This window comes from Manis javanica, chromosome X, assembly GCF_040802235.1.
Source record: "Manis javanica isolate MJ-LG chromosome X, MJ_LKY, whole genome shotgun sequence".
In the NCBI taxonomy this organism is placed as follows: Eukaryota; Metazoa; Chordata; class Mammalia; order Pholidota; family Manidae; genus Manis; species Manis javanica.
Window position 1 is genome coordinate 111,045,527 of NC_133174.1, and position 18,427 is coordinate 111,063,953.

Sequence of the window (18,427 nt, forward strand, 5' to 3'; positions counted from 1 at the left end):
AGCATATCAGTACGCAGGAAATACCTTAAATAGCTATTTATTATATAAATAAATATGTGTTTATTGCAGCCTATCACTGCACAGGAAATAGCTTAAGTAGCTCTGATCTCATTTTTTAAATCCTTTACAGATAGCATTTACATATATTATCAAACAGAGCCTGCTTTTTATACCTACAAAAGTAACCATATAAGCAGTTGTTTATCTGTAGACTCTGAGCAGCGTTTTCTTTCTTTTGAGACAGTCCAAGTGCCAATTACTGGCAAAATATTTAGGAAAAGTCATCCTTATCAGCTAGTAAATAGAGGCTTTAAAAAACAGATGTATAACCTCAATGCTCTTATTTGCCAAGATGTTTTTCCACACAAATGACAGCTACCTCTTTGGCCAATTGTATGATCCTTATATAATGATATAATGCTCCTTGAGTCATGATATAGACATGCTTTTAAATAAGGTGTAGATGCAGGTTTAAGATGGTAAAGAAATAACAATTTTCTCTTTGTAATGATAGTATTCACTGTTCATTTGCTACAGTTGTTTTTGATCATCTAGACTGGCTCCCTTCGTCCATCTTGTTAATGTGTTTATACAGATTCCCTAAAAAGATATTTCTTGAGTGGTTGTTGTACCTTAGAAAAGGCAGCCCTGCTAATGAGAGAATTGAAAATTTTCCAGTTAGCATATTTGTGCCTTATTTCATGAGACATAAAATCATTATTTTTTCAAAACATCTAGGTGTTCTGCGATTGACAGAAGATACTACTGAAAATTTGCTGGATGCAGCTTGTCTTCTGCAGCTGACTCAAGTCATTGAAGTCTGCTCCAATTTTCTTATAAAGCAGCTCCATCCTTCAAACTGCATAGGGATTCTGTCATTTGGAGATGCCCGTGGCTGCACAGAACTCTTGAGAGTGGCACATAAGTACACAGTGGTAAAATCATCTGCTTCAAATTAACTTACATAATACAATACATAACTTATGGATTTGTTTACTTATATACATATATGTGTGTATATGTATATATATATGTGGGTGTATGTATTTATACATCTATGAATATATATGTGTGTGTGTGTATATATATATATATATTATATATATATAACCTTTTCAATGTAAAGATTATAATGTTGGGATAAAATTAAAAAGCAATATAAATATACAATTTGCAAACCACTTGCACCTAATGGATAGTATATAAAAGTATTTTTATGGTTGAACTGTACTCAAGTTTCTCATTTTTGAAATTAAAAAGGTTTAATTAAATGTCAGAAGCTAAAGAAATGGAAATTCTGCCAAAAATTCTGCCAAACAAGTACATACTTCAAGTAGAATCCATAGTAGATAGGAAAATAAACTTTCCCTGATGTTTTTACACTATTAGAACTTTAGTGTATAAAATCACACAAATTATTATTTCTAATGAAAGTTAAATGTTCAATAAGGAAAAACAAATATTAATGGACCAATATTAACTGGAAGAAGTTGAGAACTATCAAAATTAGTAAATGAGCCAATTCTATTTAATGGACTTCTTAGGTATTAGTGAAAACATATATTTTGGTTAAAAACAATTTTCAGTTCAATCCTTTAACTTAACTAACTTAAGATCTTTTTCAGTTCTATTAGTAGAATTGTAATAAATGAACATGTTTGTTTTAATTCTTTGAATGTTGCATGGGATAAGGCTACATTTATTCAGTCAGATGGAAGTGACATGAAGTACAGATTTCTGTAGGGAGGCAAGAAAAAGAAAAAATAGACACAAGATATTAAATTACCATTAATGGTAATATTTCCCAGATACAAAGAAGAGAATGAATGTTTTAACTTCTGAAGTAGCGAACAACAGAAGAAACGGATCTTTCTGTGAAAGCCAGTCAAAAGATAAATATTTCAAGCTAAAAAATTGGTAGTTATTTAAAATTCAAAAATAAAACACAAATGTATAAAGAAAACAATAGAAAATCACACATAAACAGAAACAAATAAAATTAACATTACAGTTGTAGGTTTGAGATCATTTAAATAAAGAGTATTTTCCAGAGTTGCTATGAAGTCCTTAAAATGTTTAAATTTCTAATACTGGAATTCTCAAAATATTTCTTCTAAACCTTCTTCTTTCTTCTTCCCAGCACTGGTTATTGTTCAGAATTTGAAGTTTCGAACATATTCCTCAAATGTGGAGAGCCGTATTATAATGGATTGGCATTTTGAACATGTTTCTTAATTATGCTATTTATATTCCTATGTCCTAAATACAGATGCCATATAATCTATAGGAACACCAGTTATATAATTCAAAGGTTAATCCTACACAAAACTAAACAAGAAATCTTCCCTGCTAAATTACCTAAATTCTTGAACTAAGTATTAACAGTTTCCTGTCTGGTGCCTTACTCTTGCAGACAAAACATATTCTGATAAACAGCTTGAATTATTTCTGTTGCTCAAAATGAACTTGTCTTCCTTTTCCTATTATGTGATGTGAGTGAAACTGAGCGTTAGTGCAGGATGTGCATCAAAACACAATACTGCGGTCTCCTTAAATCCCCTTTCTTTAGTTTTTTTAGTAAAATAGGTAAAGATCTTGTTGTAATAATGCTTTTGTAATACGCTATTGATAGTATAAAATGCAAATAAGTTTAATGTCTTGGAATAATGTTAAACTCCAAGAATTAATTACAGTCCCTTGATTTGTAAACTGAGTAAACAGATTGCCCTCCCTAATGTGAGAGAGCTTCATCCAGAAACTCCCTCACAGACACACTCAAAATAGGATTTCACCAAAAGTCTGGACACTCCATGGCTCAAGGTGAGACATAAAATTAAGCATCATAATCATAAACAGTAGCCGAAATCAGTGAAACTTTCAGCAAGTGTGCTATATTCATTTAATAAGTTTTACAACAGTGTGTAAGTGTAGATTTAAAAAAATGAATACGAAACCAAAGGCACAAAAGAAGACCCTTAGGAAGGTGGACGGAGAAGAGTGTTTACCTTGAAATTAGGAGCAAGATAATTCTAATATAAGGCAATTTAGAATTAATCTTGACACACTAAATATTTCTCTACAGTATTGGGTATGGCAGTGCCATATGTAGATACTTTAGACCAACACACGGTTATTTTTTATTTAGATTAATTCACTGTGTTGCCAAACAGTTTTCAACAGTCTCATTAGGCAGGCCCTCTGAAGCCACAGTCGATTCAAAAAATCTAATTTCTGGCTATATCTAAATATGACCCTAATGTAAAGCATTTTAATCATTTCTTAGCTTTCTCAAATCGGCCACCTCCCTTCCTTCCTCCTTCACTCCCTCCCTCCCGCCATCTCATTTACTTTCTTTTTTTCCTTTTCTTTCATTAGAGAGTGGATAGAAAGGAAAAAGCAGTTACGGAGTCTTCTATAGATTTGACACTATACTATTCGGAGTGTACATATAGTACCAGTAATGGGCAAACAAATTCTGGAGTGCTTTATCTTTTTCTTAACCCTTTTACAAAAATTATGTCACTTATGAAAAGCAGTTTCAGTATCAGACAAAATGAAGCAGACCTGAAGGCTTAGGTCTGAATCCATACTTGCCGTTTACTACACAGGAGATCAAACAGTTCACATAGCCTGTTATCTCCTCAGAAGAATTCCACCTCCCTCAAAATCTGATTGCTGACCACAGTGTTTATGACGGAAACCAGAAAAGTGTGACGTACTGTACAAATGTGATGTACTATGAGTTGTAGGAACAGTTCTAGTTCTATTCTTTTGCTATAGGTGAGAGGGTTTTCCTCTGGGGACGTGCTACAGTAAGATCGTCAGGTCTTTCTCAATTGTTTGCTTCATTCATAAAAGGGCTCTTGGTCTAAACAAGCAAGTTAACTCAGATTTTATGGTATCAGAGCTTCCAGATGGGTATATCAAACTTGATATATTTTTCTACTAGGCTAACTCAGTTGCCCAGTGACAAACTCAGAGTGGAGCTGTGGGAGTGTTTGATTTATCCAGATCCTCCAGTTATTCAGAGGGTGTCTCTGGCTTCTTCTAGAATATCTATTTAGTGGGCTACATAAATTGCCAACTAGACATGTTTATCTCCACTTCAGAAGTATAGTTCATTGCATTGAAAAGGAGATCCCTACTGAGAAAAATGTTGGAAATGATAATTGTGTTGTCACAGAAAATGTATGACCTTATAAATCAGAAAAAATAGAGTTGTGTTTTGAGAGGTAAAAAATGAAACACAGCTGCCTGAAATTTGGACTTGACAAAATACAAGATAACACCATGACAGAAGGAAAAAATGGAGATATAATATATAAAAATTGAGAGTCCCACTGTCCCCAAAAAATAATTCCACAGGAGTCCATTTTAGATTATCCTGAATCTGGAGATTGTTGTCCATTATGAAAGAAACCTTTGCCTTGGTTAATAGAAGATCGTGTTTTAGCTATAAGAGAAAAGAGGTTTTCGTCAATTTTTTCCTCTCATCTCAGAGGAATTCAGCATGTTCGACCCTCAAATGCACAGCCAGAGCTACCCCTCCCAGCCCTTCAACATAGTACCCACCTTGAAAATTTTCAGCCTTTCTCTTAAGGTTTTTGACTAGAGACCAACTCAACATCAGTTCTGGAGACAAAAGCTGTTGTCACCCACAACAGCTGGGAAAGAAAGTCAGCTCGGCTACTCCCTGCATGGCCCATGAAAAAGTTAAAAGGTTTTTCCTTGTATTCCATAAATATCCCTAGTGGAAGCATTTGGCTCTTAAGCCTCACAAGCAACCGCCGCCCATGCCTCCTGTCCTAGGCAGTATAAACGCATATGTCTGTCTCTCCAGCCTTTTCTGAAATTTAACAAAGTGAAATGTTTTGATATTTTCATTGTGTTAATAAGTTCCCAAAGTACGAGGTTTCAGTAGAAGACCTTTCTTTTCTAGGAACACTTCATCGAGGTAATAAAGAATGAAGAATTCCTCCTACTTCCAGCTAATGAGCTCTGCAAACTTCTGTGCAGTGATGACGTTAATGTGCCTGATGAAGAAACCATTTTAAATGCTGTCATGCAGTGGGTGGATTATGATGTGCAGGCGAGGCAGCAAGACCTGGCAATGCTGCTTTCTTACATAAGACTGCCCTTGCTTCCACCACAGGTAGGGACATCTACCCAGGTAGAGCAAACTCTCCTTTTGAACTGCCACTAGGCATTAATCTATTCCTTTGTTGCCTAGTTTTATTTTATTCAGAGGATTTCTGATAACTGGAGTGTACAGGATTTTTGAAGGACATATGCAGCCTTCAATAAGCAATATTTATGATGAAGGCAGAGAAAACAAGGATTTCTTTTGAAACCCTACTGGTAATCTCTGAACGTCAGTATAACCATTAGCTTCCGTTTCCTGTCTCACCAAAGGGTGCTTGTAACAACCAGGGAAAATGACTAGGTTAACTCTTTGTCTTTTTCTGCCCACCTTCTAGGCAAGGCGATGATAATTGGTACAGTATAATGTCAGAGGAAACCCTAGGAAGGAGTTAGGTTCTGGATAATCACTACTGACATGGGTGATTAGCTGCTGTGATTGAAAGCATACTAGAATAGTTGGATGCACTAGACTGTCATTATAACAGCATCTTCTTCGTGCATGCTGAAGGATTATCCTAAAAATGATTCTAAAAACAAACACCCTTGGATAAGATTCAGGATTGACCCATCTCATATTGAATTTTAGTGTGTGATGTTTAGGGAGGGCAGAATACAGTCCCACTACATAATTCTACCATTAGTGAAAACCATACTTTTTTCTCTGTAGCAAATTGATCAATAGTACATATCCTTTATGTACCATATATATGTCTATGTTGCACACTTCATAGAGACCCGGTGGCTAAAGTCCTGAAACATCATCCACATTGGGAGGAGGGATCTTATCTGGACCTAGTGGATGAGTGGTGTCTTAGACACTAAAAAATTCATTGATTTTCAACAAATTTACTAATTAAATGTTAATATTGAAAAATAATGCTAATTTGCTGATGATTTATGTATTTTTTAAAAACTTTCTATTAAGGTATGATTGATATACACTCTTATGAAGGTTTCACATGAAAAAACAATGTGGTTACTACATTTACCCATATTATCAAGTCCCCACCCATACCCCAATACAGTCACTGTCCATCAGTGCAGCAAGTTGCCAGAGATCCACTATGTCCCTTCTCTGTGCTACACTGTTCTCCCCGTGATCCCCCACACCATGTATACTAAACATAATACCCCTCAGTTCCCGTTCCCCTCCCTCCCCACCCACCCTCCCACAACGCTCCTAATTGGTAACCACTAGTCCAATCTTGGAGTCTGTGAGTCTGCTGCCGTTTTGTTCCTCCAGTTTTGCCTCATTGTTATACTCCACAAACGAGGGAAATCATTTGGCATTTGTCTTTCTCCTCCTGGCTTATTTCACTGAGCATAATGTCCTCCAGCTCCATCCATGTTGCTGCAAATGGTAGGATTTGTTTCTTTCTTATGGCAGAATAGTATTCCATTGTATACATGTACCACCTCTTATTTATCCATTCATCTACAGATGGAGACTTAGGTTGCTTCCGTATCTTGGCTATTGTAAAAAGTGCTGCGACAAACATAGGGGTGCATATGTCTTTTTGAATCTGAGAACTTGTATTCTTTGGGTATATTCCAATGAGTTGGATTCCCAGGTCAAATGGTATTTCTATTTTTAGTTTTTTGAGGAACCTCCATATTGCTTTCCACGATGGTTGAACTAGCTTACAATCCCACCAGCAGTGTAGGAGGGTTCCCCTTTCTCTGCATCCTCACCAACATTTGTTGTTCTTAAGTCTTTTTGATGCTGGCCATCCTTACTGGTGTGAGGTGATATCTCATTGTGGTTTTAATTTGCATTACCCTGATTAGTGATGTGGAGCATCTTTTCATGTGTGTGTTGGCCATCTGAGTTTCTTCTTTGGAGAACTGTCTCTTCATATCCTCTGCCCATTTCTTAATCAGGTTATTTGCTTTCTGGGTGTTGAGGTGTGTAAGTTCTTTATATGTTTTGGATGTTAACCCCTTGTCGGATATGTCGTTTACAAATATATTCTCCGATAGTGTAGGATTCCTTTTTGTTTTGTTGATGATGTCCTTTGCCGTACAAAACCTATTTAGGTTGATGTATTCCCTTTAGTTCATTTTTGCTTTTGTTTCCCTTTCTCAAGGAGATGGGTTCAGGAAGAAGTTGCTCATGTTTATATTCAGGAGATGCTTGCCTATGTTGTCTTCTAAGAGTTTTATGTTTTCATGACTTACATTCAAGTCTTTAATCCATTTTGAGTTTACTTTTGTGTATGGGGTGAAACAATAATCCAGTTGCATTCTTTTGCATGTAGCTGTCTGGTTTTGCCAACACCAGCTGTTGAAGAGGCTGTCATTTCCCCATTGTATGTCCATGGCTCCTTTATCACATATTAATTGACCATATATGGTGGGGTTTATATCAGAGCTCTCTAACCTGTTCCATTGGTCTATGGGTCTGTTCTTGTGCCAGTACAAAACTGTCCTGATTACTGTGGCTGTGTAGTAGAGCTTGAAGTTGGGGAGCGTAATTCCCCCTGCTTTATTCTTCCTTCTCAGGATTGCTTTGGCTATTTTAGGTCTTTTGTGGTTCCATATGATTTTTAGGACGATTTTGTCTAGTTCGTTGAAGAATGCTGTTGGTATTTTGATAGGAATTGCATTGAATCTGTAGATTGCTTTAGGCAGGATGGCCATTTTGACAATGTTAATTCTTCCTATCCATGAGCATGGGCTGTGTTTCCATTTATTGGTAACTTCTTTAATTTCTCTCATGAGTGTCTTGTAGTTTTCAGAGTATAGGTCTGTCAATTTCTTGGTTAAGTTTATTCCTAGGCATTTTATTCTTTTTTATGCAATTGTGAATGGAATTGTTTTCCTGATTTCTCTCTCTGCTAGTTCATCATTAGTGTATAGGAATGCCACATATTTCTGTGTATTAATTTTGTATCCTGCAACTTTGCTGAATTCAGATATTAGGTCTAGTAGTTTTGGAGAGGATTCTTTAGGGTTTTGTGTGTACAATATCATGTCATCTGCAAACAGGGACAGTTTAACTTCTTCCTTGCCAATCTGGATGCCTTGTATTTCTTTGTTTTGTCTGATTGCCGTGGCTAGGACCTCCAGTACTATGTTGAATAGAAGTGGGGAGAGTGGGCATCCTTGCCTTGTTTCCAGTCTTAAAGGAAAAGTGTTCAGCTACTCGCTGTTAAGTATAATGTTGGCTGTGGGTTTGTCATATATGGCCTTTATTATGTTGAGGTACTTGCCCTCTATGCCCATTTTGTTGAGAGTTTTTATCATGAATGGATGTTGAATTTCGTCAAATGCTTTTTCAGCATCTATGGAGATGATTGTGTGGTTTACATCCTTCTTTTTGTTGATGTGGTGCATGATGTTGATGGATTTTTGAATGTTGTACCATCCTTGCATCCGTGGCATAAATCCTACTTGATCATGATATATGATCTTTTTGATGTATTTTTGAATTCGGTTTGCTAATATTTTGTTGAGTATTTTTGCATCTATGTTCATCAGGGATATTGGTCTGTAATTATCTTTTTTTGGTGGGGTCTTTGCCTGGTTTTGGTATTAGGGTGATGCTGGCCTCATAGAATGAGTTTGGGAGTATTCCCTCCTCTTCTATTTTTTGGAAAACTTTAAAGAGAATGGGTACTAGGTCTTTACTAAATGTTTGATAAAATTCAGTGGTGAAGCCATCTGGTACAGGAGGTTTGTTCTTAGGTAGGTTTTTGATTACCAGTTCAATTTCATTGCTGGTAATTGGTCTGTTCAGATTTTCTGTTTCTTTTTTGGTCAGCCTTGGAAGGTTGTATTTTTCTAGAAAGTTGTCCATTTCTTCTAGGTTATCCAGTTTGCCAGCATATAATTTTTCATAGTATTCTCTAATAATTCTTTGTATTTCTGTGGTGTCCATAGTGATTTTTCCTTTCTCATTTCTTATTCTGTTTATGTATGTAGACTCTCTTTTTTAATTGATAAGTCTGGCTAGGGGTTTATCTATTTTGTTTAGTATGATGAAGAACCAGCTCTTGCTTTCATTGATTCTTTCTATTGTTTTATTCTTCTCAATGTTATTTATTTCTGTTCTAATCATTTTTTTAAGATGCAGAAATTCACTAGTCAATTTTTGTTGTTGTTGTTATCATTAATCTACAATTACATGAAGAACCTTATGTTTACTACACTCCCCTCTTCACCACGTACCCCCCACCCCATTTATAGTCACTGTCCATCAGCATAGTAAGATGCTGTAGAATCACTACTTGTCTTCACTGTGTTGCACAGCCCTCCTCTGCTCTAATCTTTATTATTTCCCTCCTTCTACTGACTTTGGGCCTCATTTGTAGTTCTTTTTTCTAGTTTCATTAATTGTGAGTTTAGACTGCTTATATGAGATTGTTCTTCTTTCTTGAGGTAGGCCTGTATTACAATATACTTTCCTCTTAGTACAGCCTTGGCTGAGTCCCACAGCTTTTGCGGTGTTGAATTATTGTTGTCATTTGTCTCTATATATTGCTTGATCTCTGCTTTGTTTGGTCATTGATCCATTGGTTGCTTCGGAGCATGTGGGAAGCCTACATGTGTTTGTGGGATTTTTCATTTTCTCTGTGTAATTTATTTCAAGTTTTGTAGCTTTGTGGTCTGACACACTGGTTGGTACAATTTCAATATTTTTGAATTTACTGAGGCTCTTTTTGTGGCCCAGTATATGATCTATTCTTGAAAATGTTCCATGTGCACTTGAGAAGAATGTGTATTCTGTTGCTTTTGGGTGTAGAGTTCTGTAGATGTCTGTTAGGTCCATCTGTTCTACTGTGTTGTTCAGTGCCTCTGTCTCATTACTTATCTTCTGTCTGGTTGATCTGTCCTTCAGAGTGAGTGGAGTGTTGAAGTCTCCTAGAATGAATGCATTGCTTTCTATTTCCCCTTTGAATTCTGTTAGTATTTGTTTCACATATGTGGGTGCTCCTGTGTTCAGAGCATAGATATTAATAATGGCTATGTGTTCTTTTAGGATTGACCCCCTTATCATTATGTAATGTCCTTCTTTGTCTTTATTCTCTGTGTTTTGAAGTCCATTTTGTCTGGTACAAGTACTGCAACTCCTGCTTTTTTCTCTCTGTTAGTTGCATGAAATATCTTTTTCCATCCCTTCACTTTTAGTCTGTGTATGTCATTGGGTTTAAAGTGAGTCTCCTGCAGGCAGCGTATAGATGGGTCTTGTTTTTTTATCCATTCAATGACTCTATGTCTTTTGATTGGTGCATTCTGTCCATTTACATTTAGGGTGATTATCGATAGGTATGTACTTATTGCCATTGCAAGCTTTAGATTCGTGGTTACCAAAGGTTCAAGGTTAATTTCCTTCTATCTAAGAAATTAGCTTAACTCACTTAATATGCTGTTACAAACACAATCGAAAGGTTCTTTTCTTTTTCTCCTTTTTCTTCCTCCTCCATTCTTTGTATATTAGGTATCATATCCTGTATTCTTTGTCTATGCTTTGATTGACCTTGGGGCTAGTTAATTTTGCATTTGCTTAGTAATTAGCTGTTCTACTTTCTTTACTGTGGTTTTATTTCCTCTGGTGATAGCTATTAAACCTTAAGAACACTTCCATCTATAGCAGTCCCTCCAAAATAGACTGTAGAGATGGTTTGTGGGAGGTAAATTCTCTCAACTTTTGCTTATCTGGAAATTGTTTAATCCCTCATTCAAACTTAAATGATAATCTTGCCAGATAAAGTAATCTTGGATCCAGGCCCTTCTGCTTCATTGCATTAAATACATCATGCTACTCCCTTCTGGCCTGTAAGGTTTCTGTAGAGAAGTCTGATGTTAGCCTGATGGGCTTTCCTTTGTATGTGATCTTATTTCTCTCTCTGGCTGCTTTTAATGTCTGTCCTTATCCTTGATCTTTGCCAATTTTATTATTATATGTCTTGTTGTTGTCTTCCTTGGGTCCCTTGTGTTGGGAGATCTGTGAATCTCCATGGCCTGAGAGACTATCTCCTTCCCGAGATTGGGGAAGTTTTCAGCAACTACCTCCTCAAAGACACTTTCTATCCCCTTCTCTCTCTCTCCTTCTTCTGGTATCCCTATAATGTGAATATTGTTCCATTTGGATTGGTCAAACAGTTCTCTCAATATTCTTCCATTCTTACAGATCCTTTTTTCTCTCTATGTCTCAGCTTCTTTGTATTCCTCTTCTCTAGTTTCTATTTCATTTATCATCTCCTCCACTGTATCCAACCTGCTTTTAATACCCTCCATAGTGCTCTTCAGCAATTGGATCTCCAACCTGAATTCATTCCTGAGTTCTTGGATATCTTTTCATACCTCCATTAGCATGTAGATGATTTTTATTTGGAACTTCCTTTCAGGAAGAGTCATAAGGTCCATGTCATTTAAATCTTTCTCCAGAGTTATATTAATTTTTCTCTGGACCAGGTTCCTTTGGCATTTCATATTTGTATATGGCGGCCTCTAGTGTCCAGAAATTCTACTATGGAGCTGCTCAGCCCCTGAAGCAATGTCAGGGGTCACAGGGAAGCGGTATTGGTGCCTGGGAGGAGGAAAGAGCTGCTCCCTGCTTCCCGGCTGCTGTGCCTGTCTCCACTGCCTGAACCAGTGGGCCGAGCACACAGGTATAAGGTTTTCTCCCAGAGCAGCTGGATATGGATCCCTGCTTTCCACATGCAGCTGAAATCTCAGTCTCTTCAGAAATTCTGCCTGTCTAAGCTTTCCATCCCAGTAATCGCGCGATTATCATGAAAGCACCATGAAATGTAGGTTTGTGCTCCCAGAGCTGATCTCCGGAGCTAGGTATTCAACAGTCCCAGGCTTTCCACTCCCTCCCTGCTCTGTTCCACTTCCTCCCACCAGTGAGCTGCAGTGGGGAAAGGGCTCGGGTCCCGCGGAGCCACATCTCTGGTACGTTACCCAGCTCGTTCGGTGAGGTCTGCTCTTTTCTCCAGGTGTGTGCAGTCTGATGCCGTCCTCTTTCCTGTTGCTCTCTCAGGATTAGTTGTGCCAACTATATTTTATAATTGTATACAGTTTTAGGAGGAAGCCTCTGTCTCTTCTCTCATGCCACCGTCTTTAATCTGGATCTTCTGGTTTCTCTACATTTTTTTTTTGAGAGGGCATCTCTCATATTTATTGATCAAATGGTTGTTAACAAAAATAAAATTCTGTATAGGGGGGTCAATGCTCAATGCACAATCATTAATCCATCTCAAGCCTAGTTCTCATCAGTCTCCAATCTTCTGAAGCATAACGAACAAGTTCTTACATAGTAAACGAATTCTTACATAGTGAATAAGTTCTTACATGGTGAACAGTACAAAGGGCATTCATCACAGAAACTTTTGGTTCTGATCACGCATTATGAACTATGAACAATCAGGTCAAATATGAATATTTGTTTGATTTTTATACTTGATTTATATGTGTATCCTACATTTCTCCCTTTATTATTATTTTTTATTTTTAATAAACTGCTGAAGTGGTAGGTAGATGCAAGATAAAGGTAGAAAGCATAGTTTAGTGTTTTAAGAGAGCAATTGTAGATGATCAGGTGTGTGCCTGTAGACTATGTGCTAATCCGAGCTAGACAAGGGCAATAAAACATCTATGGATGCAGAAGCTTTCTCTCAAAACAGGGGTGGGGGTGAGGTTCTAAGCTTCACCACTGTTGTTCCCCAATTTCTCACCTGATGGTCCCCCTGCGACTGTGCCTGTCTTAGGTTGTTCCTCCCTTGAGGAATCTTATCCGTCTCTGGCTAACCAGTCATCTTCTGGGACCATACAGGGAAATGTAAAGTTGGTAAGTGAGAGAGAAGCCATATTGTTTGAAAAGGTTAGCTTTTTACTTCTTTGCAGATTTATGCCCTGTAGCTTCTATGCCCAGCACTTGTCTCGAGGTATCTTTACCACCTGGAGGAATTATGATACTCGGTAAATTTGATATGAGGCACGAATTCTATTTTAAAGGTTGTAATTAGGAAGGAAGAAGAAAAGCTATAGAGGTAGCATATGGAAGAAAACATGGGAGGATTGATTATTTCTTTGACATATCTTCTTGTAGAGTACCTTAAGTATGTATAGGTTTTAAACTACTAACTAACTTGTGCACACATATAAACATAATAGGAATACGGTGACATAAACAAAGCAAATATATAATTACCCGCCATCTCCAGTGAAGCCAAGAAAACCATTTAGGCACCCTAGGCATTTGTGAAAATTAGTCTATGATATGATGGATATTGTCCAACTGTACTTGAGCAGTCTGAGAGAAATCAGACAAATTAAAGCAACCCATTTCTGGGATCTGTTCACATCCCATGTGTTCTTTTAACCGTAGATAGTCTATAGTCATAAGATTTTGGAGCGCTACAACTTGCACCCCTCCCAACTCCTGGTTGAGTTCCAACAGTACAGATCCACTCAAATTCGTTGTCTCACTGTATGCACATGCCAGCCTAGACATCTCCCTCCTCATTCCAGTGGAAAGTCCAGGAAACGGTGGGATGGACGCAGCCACAACCGCAGCATCGCCCGGATCCCTGTGGAGGCGTTTTGATGATCATCCCCTGCACGAGTCCTCCAGAGACTGCTGATGCCAGAAGCTCCTCCTCATATTGTATCTTAGTTCATTTTCTGGGTAACCAAGCAAGGCCTTGATCTTCTGCATAGAAACAAAGAGACCCTTTGCCCACACTTTGACATGCCCTCTATACCACTGTGTGGAACTCATTGGAGGTCAGCACACAGGACCTGCTTTTTTTTTTATTAAGAGAAAGGAATATTATCAGAAAAGATTCCCTCCATAGCTGATCATCTGACACCCTTTAAGTGATCAACATTAAGGATATTTAAAGCATAAAGCATGCATTAATCTTTGATTTACCAATTGTTTTATCCTATCAAGGAGTAATCCCCCTTTTCTTCCTTTTTTTTAAAATCTTTAATCTACACTTACATGAAGAATACTATGTTTACTATGCTCTCCCCTATATCAGGTCCCCTCTAAAAACCACCTTATGGTCACTGTCCATCAGCAGAGCAAAATGTAGAATCACTACTTGTCCTCTCTGTGTTGTAGAGCCCTCCATCCCCTTTCTCCCTCCCCCCCCATACATGCTAATCTTAATACCCCCCTTCTTGATCCTCCCCGTTTATTCCCCCTGCCCACCCATCCTCCCCAGTTCCTTTCCCTTTGGTACCTGTTAGTCCAGTTTTGGGTTCTGTAATTCCACTGCTGTTTTGTTCCTTCAGTTTTTCCTTTGTTCTTATACTCCTCAAATGAGTGAAATCATTTGGTATTTCTCTTTCTCCACTTGACTTATTTCACTGAGCATAATACTCTCCAGCTCCATCCATGTTGCTGCAAATGGTAGGATTTTCCCTCTTCTTATGGCTGAGTAGTATTCCATTGTGTATATGTACCACATCTTCTTTATCCAATCATCTACCAATGGACATTTAGGTTGCTTCCAATTCTTGGCTATTGTAAATAGTGCTCCTATAAACATAGGGGTGCATCTGTCTTTCTCAAACTTGATTGCTGTGTTCTTAGGGTAAATTCCTAGAAGTGGAATTCCTGGATCAAATGGTAGGTCTGTTTTGAGCATTTTGATGAACCTCCATACTGCTTTCCACAATGGTTGAACTAATTTACATTCCCACCAGCAGTGTAGGAGGGTTCCCCTTTCTCCACAGCCTCGCCAACATTTGTTGTTGTTTGTCTTTTGGATGGCAGCTATCCTTACTGGTGTGAGGTGATACCTCATTGTAGTTTTAATTTGCATTTCTCTGATAATTAGCGATGTGGAGCATCTTTTCATGTGTCTCTTTGCCATCTGTATTTCTTTTTTAGAGAACTGTCTGTTCAGTTCCTCTGCCCATTTTTTAATTGGGTTGTTTGTTTTTTGTTTGTTGAGGCGTGTGAGCTCTTTATATATTCTGGACATCAAGCCTTTATCAGATCTGTCATTTTCAAATATATTCTCCCATACTGTAGGGTTCCTTTTTGTTCTATTGATGCTGTCTTTCGCTGTACAGAAGCTTTTCAGCTTAATGTAGTCCCACTTGCTCATTTTTGCTGTTGTTTTCCTTGCCCAGGGAGATATGTTCAAGAAGAGGTCACTCATGTTTATGTCTAAAAGGTTTTTGCCTATGTTTTTTTCCAAGAGTTTAATGGTTTCATGACTTACATTCAGGTCTTTGATCCATTTTGAGTTTACCTTTGTATGTGGAGTTAGACAAATGACCGGTTTCATTCTCCGACATGTAGCTGTCCAGTTTTGCCAGCACCATCTGTTGAAGAGACTGTCATTTTGCCATTGTATGTCCATGGCTCCTTTACAAATATTAATTGACCACATATGTTTGGGTTAATTTCTGGAGTCTCTAATCTGTTCCACTGGTCTGTGGCTCTGTTCTTGTGCCAGTACCAATTTGTCTTGATTACTATGGCTTTGTAGTAGAGCTTGAAGTTGGGGAGTGAGATCCCCCCTACTTTATTCTTCTTTATCAAGATTGTTTTGGCTCTTCAGGGTCTTAGGTGTTTCCATATGAATTTTTGAATTATTTGTTCCAATTCATTGAAGAATGTTGCTGGTAATTTGATAGGGATTGCATCAAATCTGTATAATGCTTTAAGCAGGATGGCCATTTTGACGATATTAATTCTTCCTAGCCATGAGCAGGGGATGAGTTTCCATTTGTTAGTGTCCCCTTTAATTTCTCTTGAGTGATTTGTAGTTCTCAGAGTATAAGTCTTTCACTTGTTTGGTTTTTTATTCTTTTTGATGCGATGGTGAATGGAATTGTTTTCCTGATTTCTCTTTCTATTGGTTCATTGTTAGTGTATAGGAAAGCTACAGATTTCTGTGTGTTAATTTTGTATCCTGCAACTTTGCTGTATTCCGATATCAGTTCTAGTGGTTTTGGAGTGGAGTCTTTAGGGTTTTTTATGTACAGTATCATATCATCTGCAAATAGAGACAGTTTAACTTCTGCTTTACCAATCTGGATTCCTTGTATTTCTTTGCTTTGTCTGATTGCTGTGGCTAGGACCTCCAGTACTATGTTATATAACAGTGGGGAGAGTGGGCATCCCTGTCTGGTTCCCGATCTCAGAGGAAATGCTTTCAGCTTCTCGCTGTTCAGTATAATGCTGACTGTTGGTTTATCATATATGGCCTTTATTATGTTGAGGTACTTGCCCTCTATTCCCATTTTGCTGAGAGTTTTTATCATGAATGGATGTTGAATTTTGTCAAATGCTTTTTCAGCATCTGTGGAGATGATCATGTGGTTTTTGTCTTTCTTTTTGTTGATGTGGTGGATGATGTTGATGGATTTTTGAATTTTGTGCCATCCTTGCATCCCTGGGATGAATCCCACTTGGTCATGGTGTATGATCGTTTTGATATACTGTTGAATTCTGTTTGCTAATATTTTATTGAGTATTTTTGCATCTACATTCATCAGGGATATTGGTCTGTAATTTTCTTTTTTGGTGGGGTCTTTGCCTGGTTTTGGTATTAGGGTAATGTTGGCTTCATAGAATGAGTTTGGGAGTATTCCCTCCTCTTCTATTTTTTGGAACACTTTAAGGAGAATGGGTATTATGTCTTCTCTGTGTGTCTGATAAAATTCTGAGGTAAATCCGTCTGGCCCGGGGTTTTGTTCTTGGGTAGTTTTTTGATTACCGTTTCAATTTCTCTGCTCGTAATTGGTTTGTTTAACTTTTGTGTTTCTTCCTTGGTCAGTCTTGGGAGGTTGTATTTTTCTAGGAAGTTGTCCATTTCTTCTAGGTTTTCCAGCTTGTTGGCATATAGGTTTTCATAGTAGTCTTTAATAATTCTTTGTATTTCTGTGGTGTCTGTCGTAATTTTTCCATTCTCATTTCTGATTATGTTGATTTGTGTTGATTCTCTTTTTCTCTTAATAAGTTTGGCTAGAGGCTTATCTATTTTTTTTTATTTTCTCAAAGAACCAGCTCTTGGTTTCGTTGATTTTAGCTATTGTGTTATTCTTCTCAATTTTCTTTCTTTCTTCTCTGGTCTTTGTTATGTCCCTCCTTCTGCTAACTTTAGGCCTCATTTGTTCTTCTTTTTCCAGTTTCGATAGTTGTGATGTTAGACTATTCATTTGTGATTGTTCTTCCTTCTTCAGGTGTGCCTGGATTGCTATATACTTTCCGCTTAAGACTGCTTTCGCTGCATCCCATAGAAGTTGGGGCTTTGTGCTGTCGTTGTCATTTGTTTCTATATATTCCTTGATCTCTATTTTGATTTGTTCATTGATCCATTGATTATTTAGAAGCATGCTGTTAAACCTCCATGTGTTTGTGAGCATTTTTGGTTTTTTTGTAAAATTTTTTCTAGTTTTATACCTTTGTGGTCTGAAGAATTGGTTGGTAGAATTTCAATATTTTGGAATTTACTGAGGCTCTTTTTGTGAGCTAGTATGTGGTCTATTTTGGAGAATGTTCCATGTGCACTTGAGAAGAATGTATATCCTGTTGCTTTTGGATGTAGAGTTCTATAGATGTCTGTTAGGTCCATCTGTTCTAGTGTGTTGTTCAGTGCCTGTGTGTCCTTACTTATTTTCTGCCCAGTGAATCTATCCTTTGGGGTGAGTGGTGTGTTGAATTCTCCTAAGATGAATGCATTGCAGTCTATTTCCCCCTTTAGTTCTGTTAGTATTTGTTTCACAAATGCTGCTGCTCCTGTGTTGGGTGCATATATATTTAGAATGGTTATATCCTCTTGCTGGACTGAGCCCTTTGTCATTATGTAGTGTCCTTCTTTATCTCTTTGTTTTAAAGTCTATTTTCTCTGATATTAGTACTACAACTCCTGCTTTCTTCTCACTGTTTTTTGCCTGAAATATGTTTTTCCATCCCTTGACTTTTAGTGTGTGCCTGTCTTTGGGCTTGAGGTGAGTTTCTTGTAAGCAGCATATAGTTGGGTCTTGCTTTTTTATCCATTCTATTACTCTGTGTCTTTTGATTGCTGCATTAAGTCCATTTACATTTAGGGTGACTATTGAGAGATATGTACTTATTGCCATTGCAGGCTTTAGATTCATTGTTACCAAAGATTCAAGGTTAGCGTCTTTATTATCTTACTGCCTAACTTAGCTCACTTATTGAGCTGTTATACACACTATCTGGAGATTCTTTTCTTCTCTCCTTTCTCATTCCTCCTCCTCCATTCTTCATATGTTGTGTGTTTTGTTCTGTGCTCTTTTTAGGAGTGCTCCCATCTAGAGCAGTCCCTGTAAGATGCCCTGTAGAGGT

At 37.6% G+C, this 18,427-nt stretch overlaps 1 protein-coding gene across 1 annotated transcript in view; it reads left to right on the forward strand.

Annotated features, from left to right (window-relative positions):
- The window catches only part of LOC140847416 (kelch-like protein 4), a 50,746-nt gene that overhangs the window by 10,443 nt on the left and 21,876 nt on the right, over positions 1–18,427 (forward strand). Inside the window, exons 3-4 of the mRNA XM_073227690.1 lie at positions 739–935; positions 4,940–5,152. Coding sequence (XP_073083791.1) covers positions 739–935; positions 4,940–5,152 — 410 coding nt within the window. The remainder of the gene's footprint in view (positions 1–738; positions 936–4,939; positions 5,153–18,427) is intronic.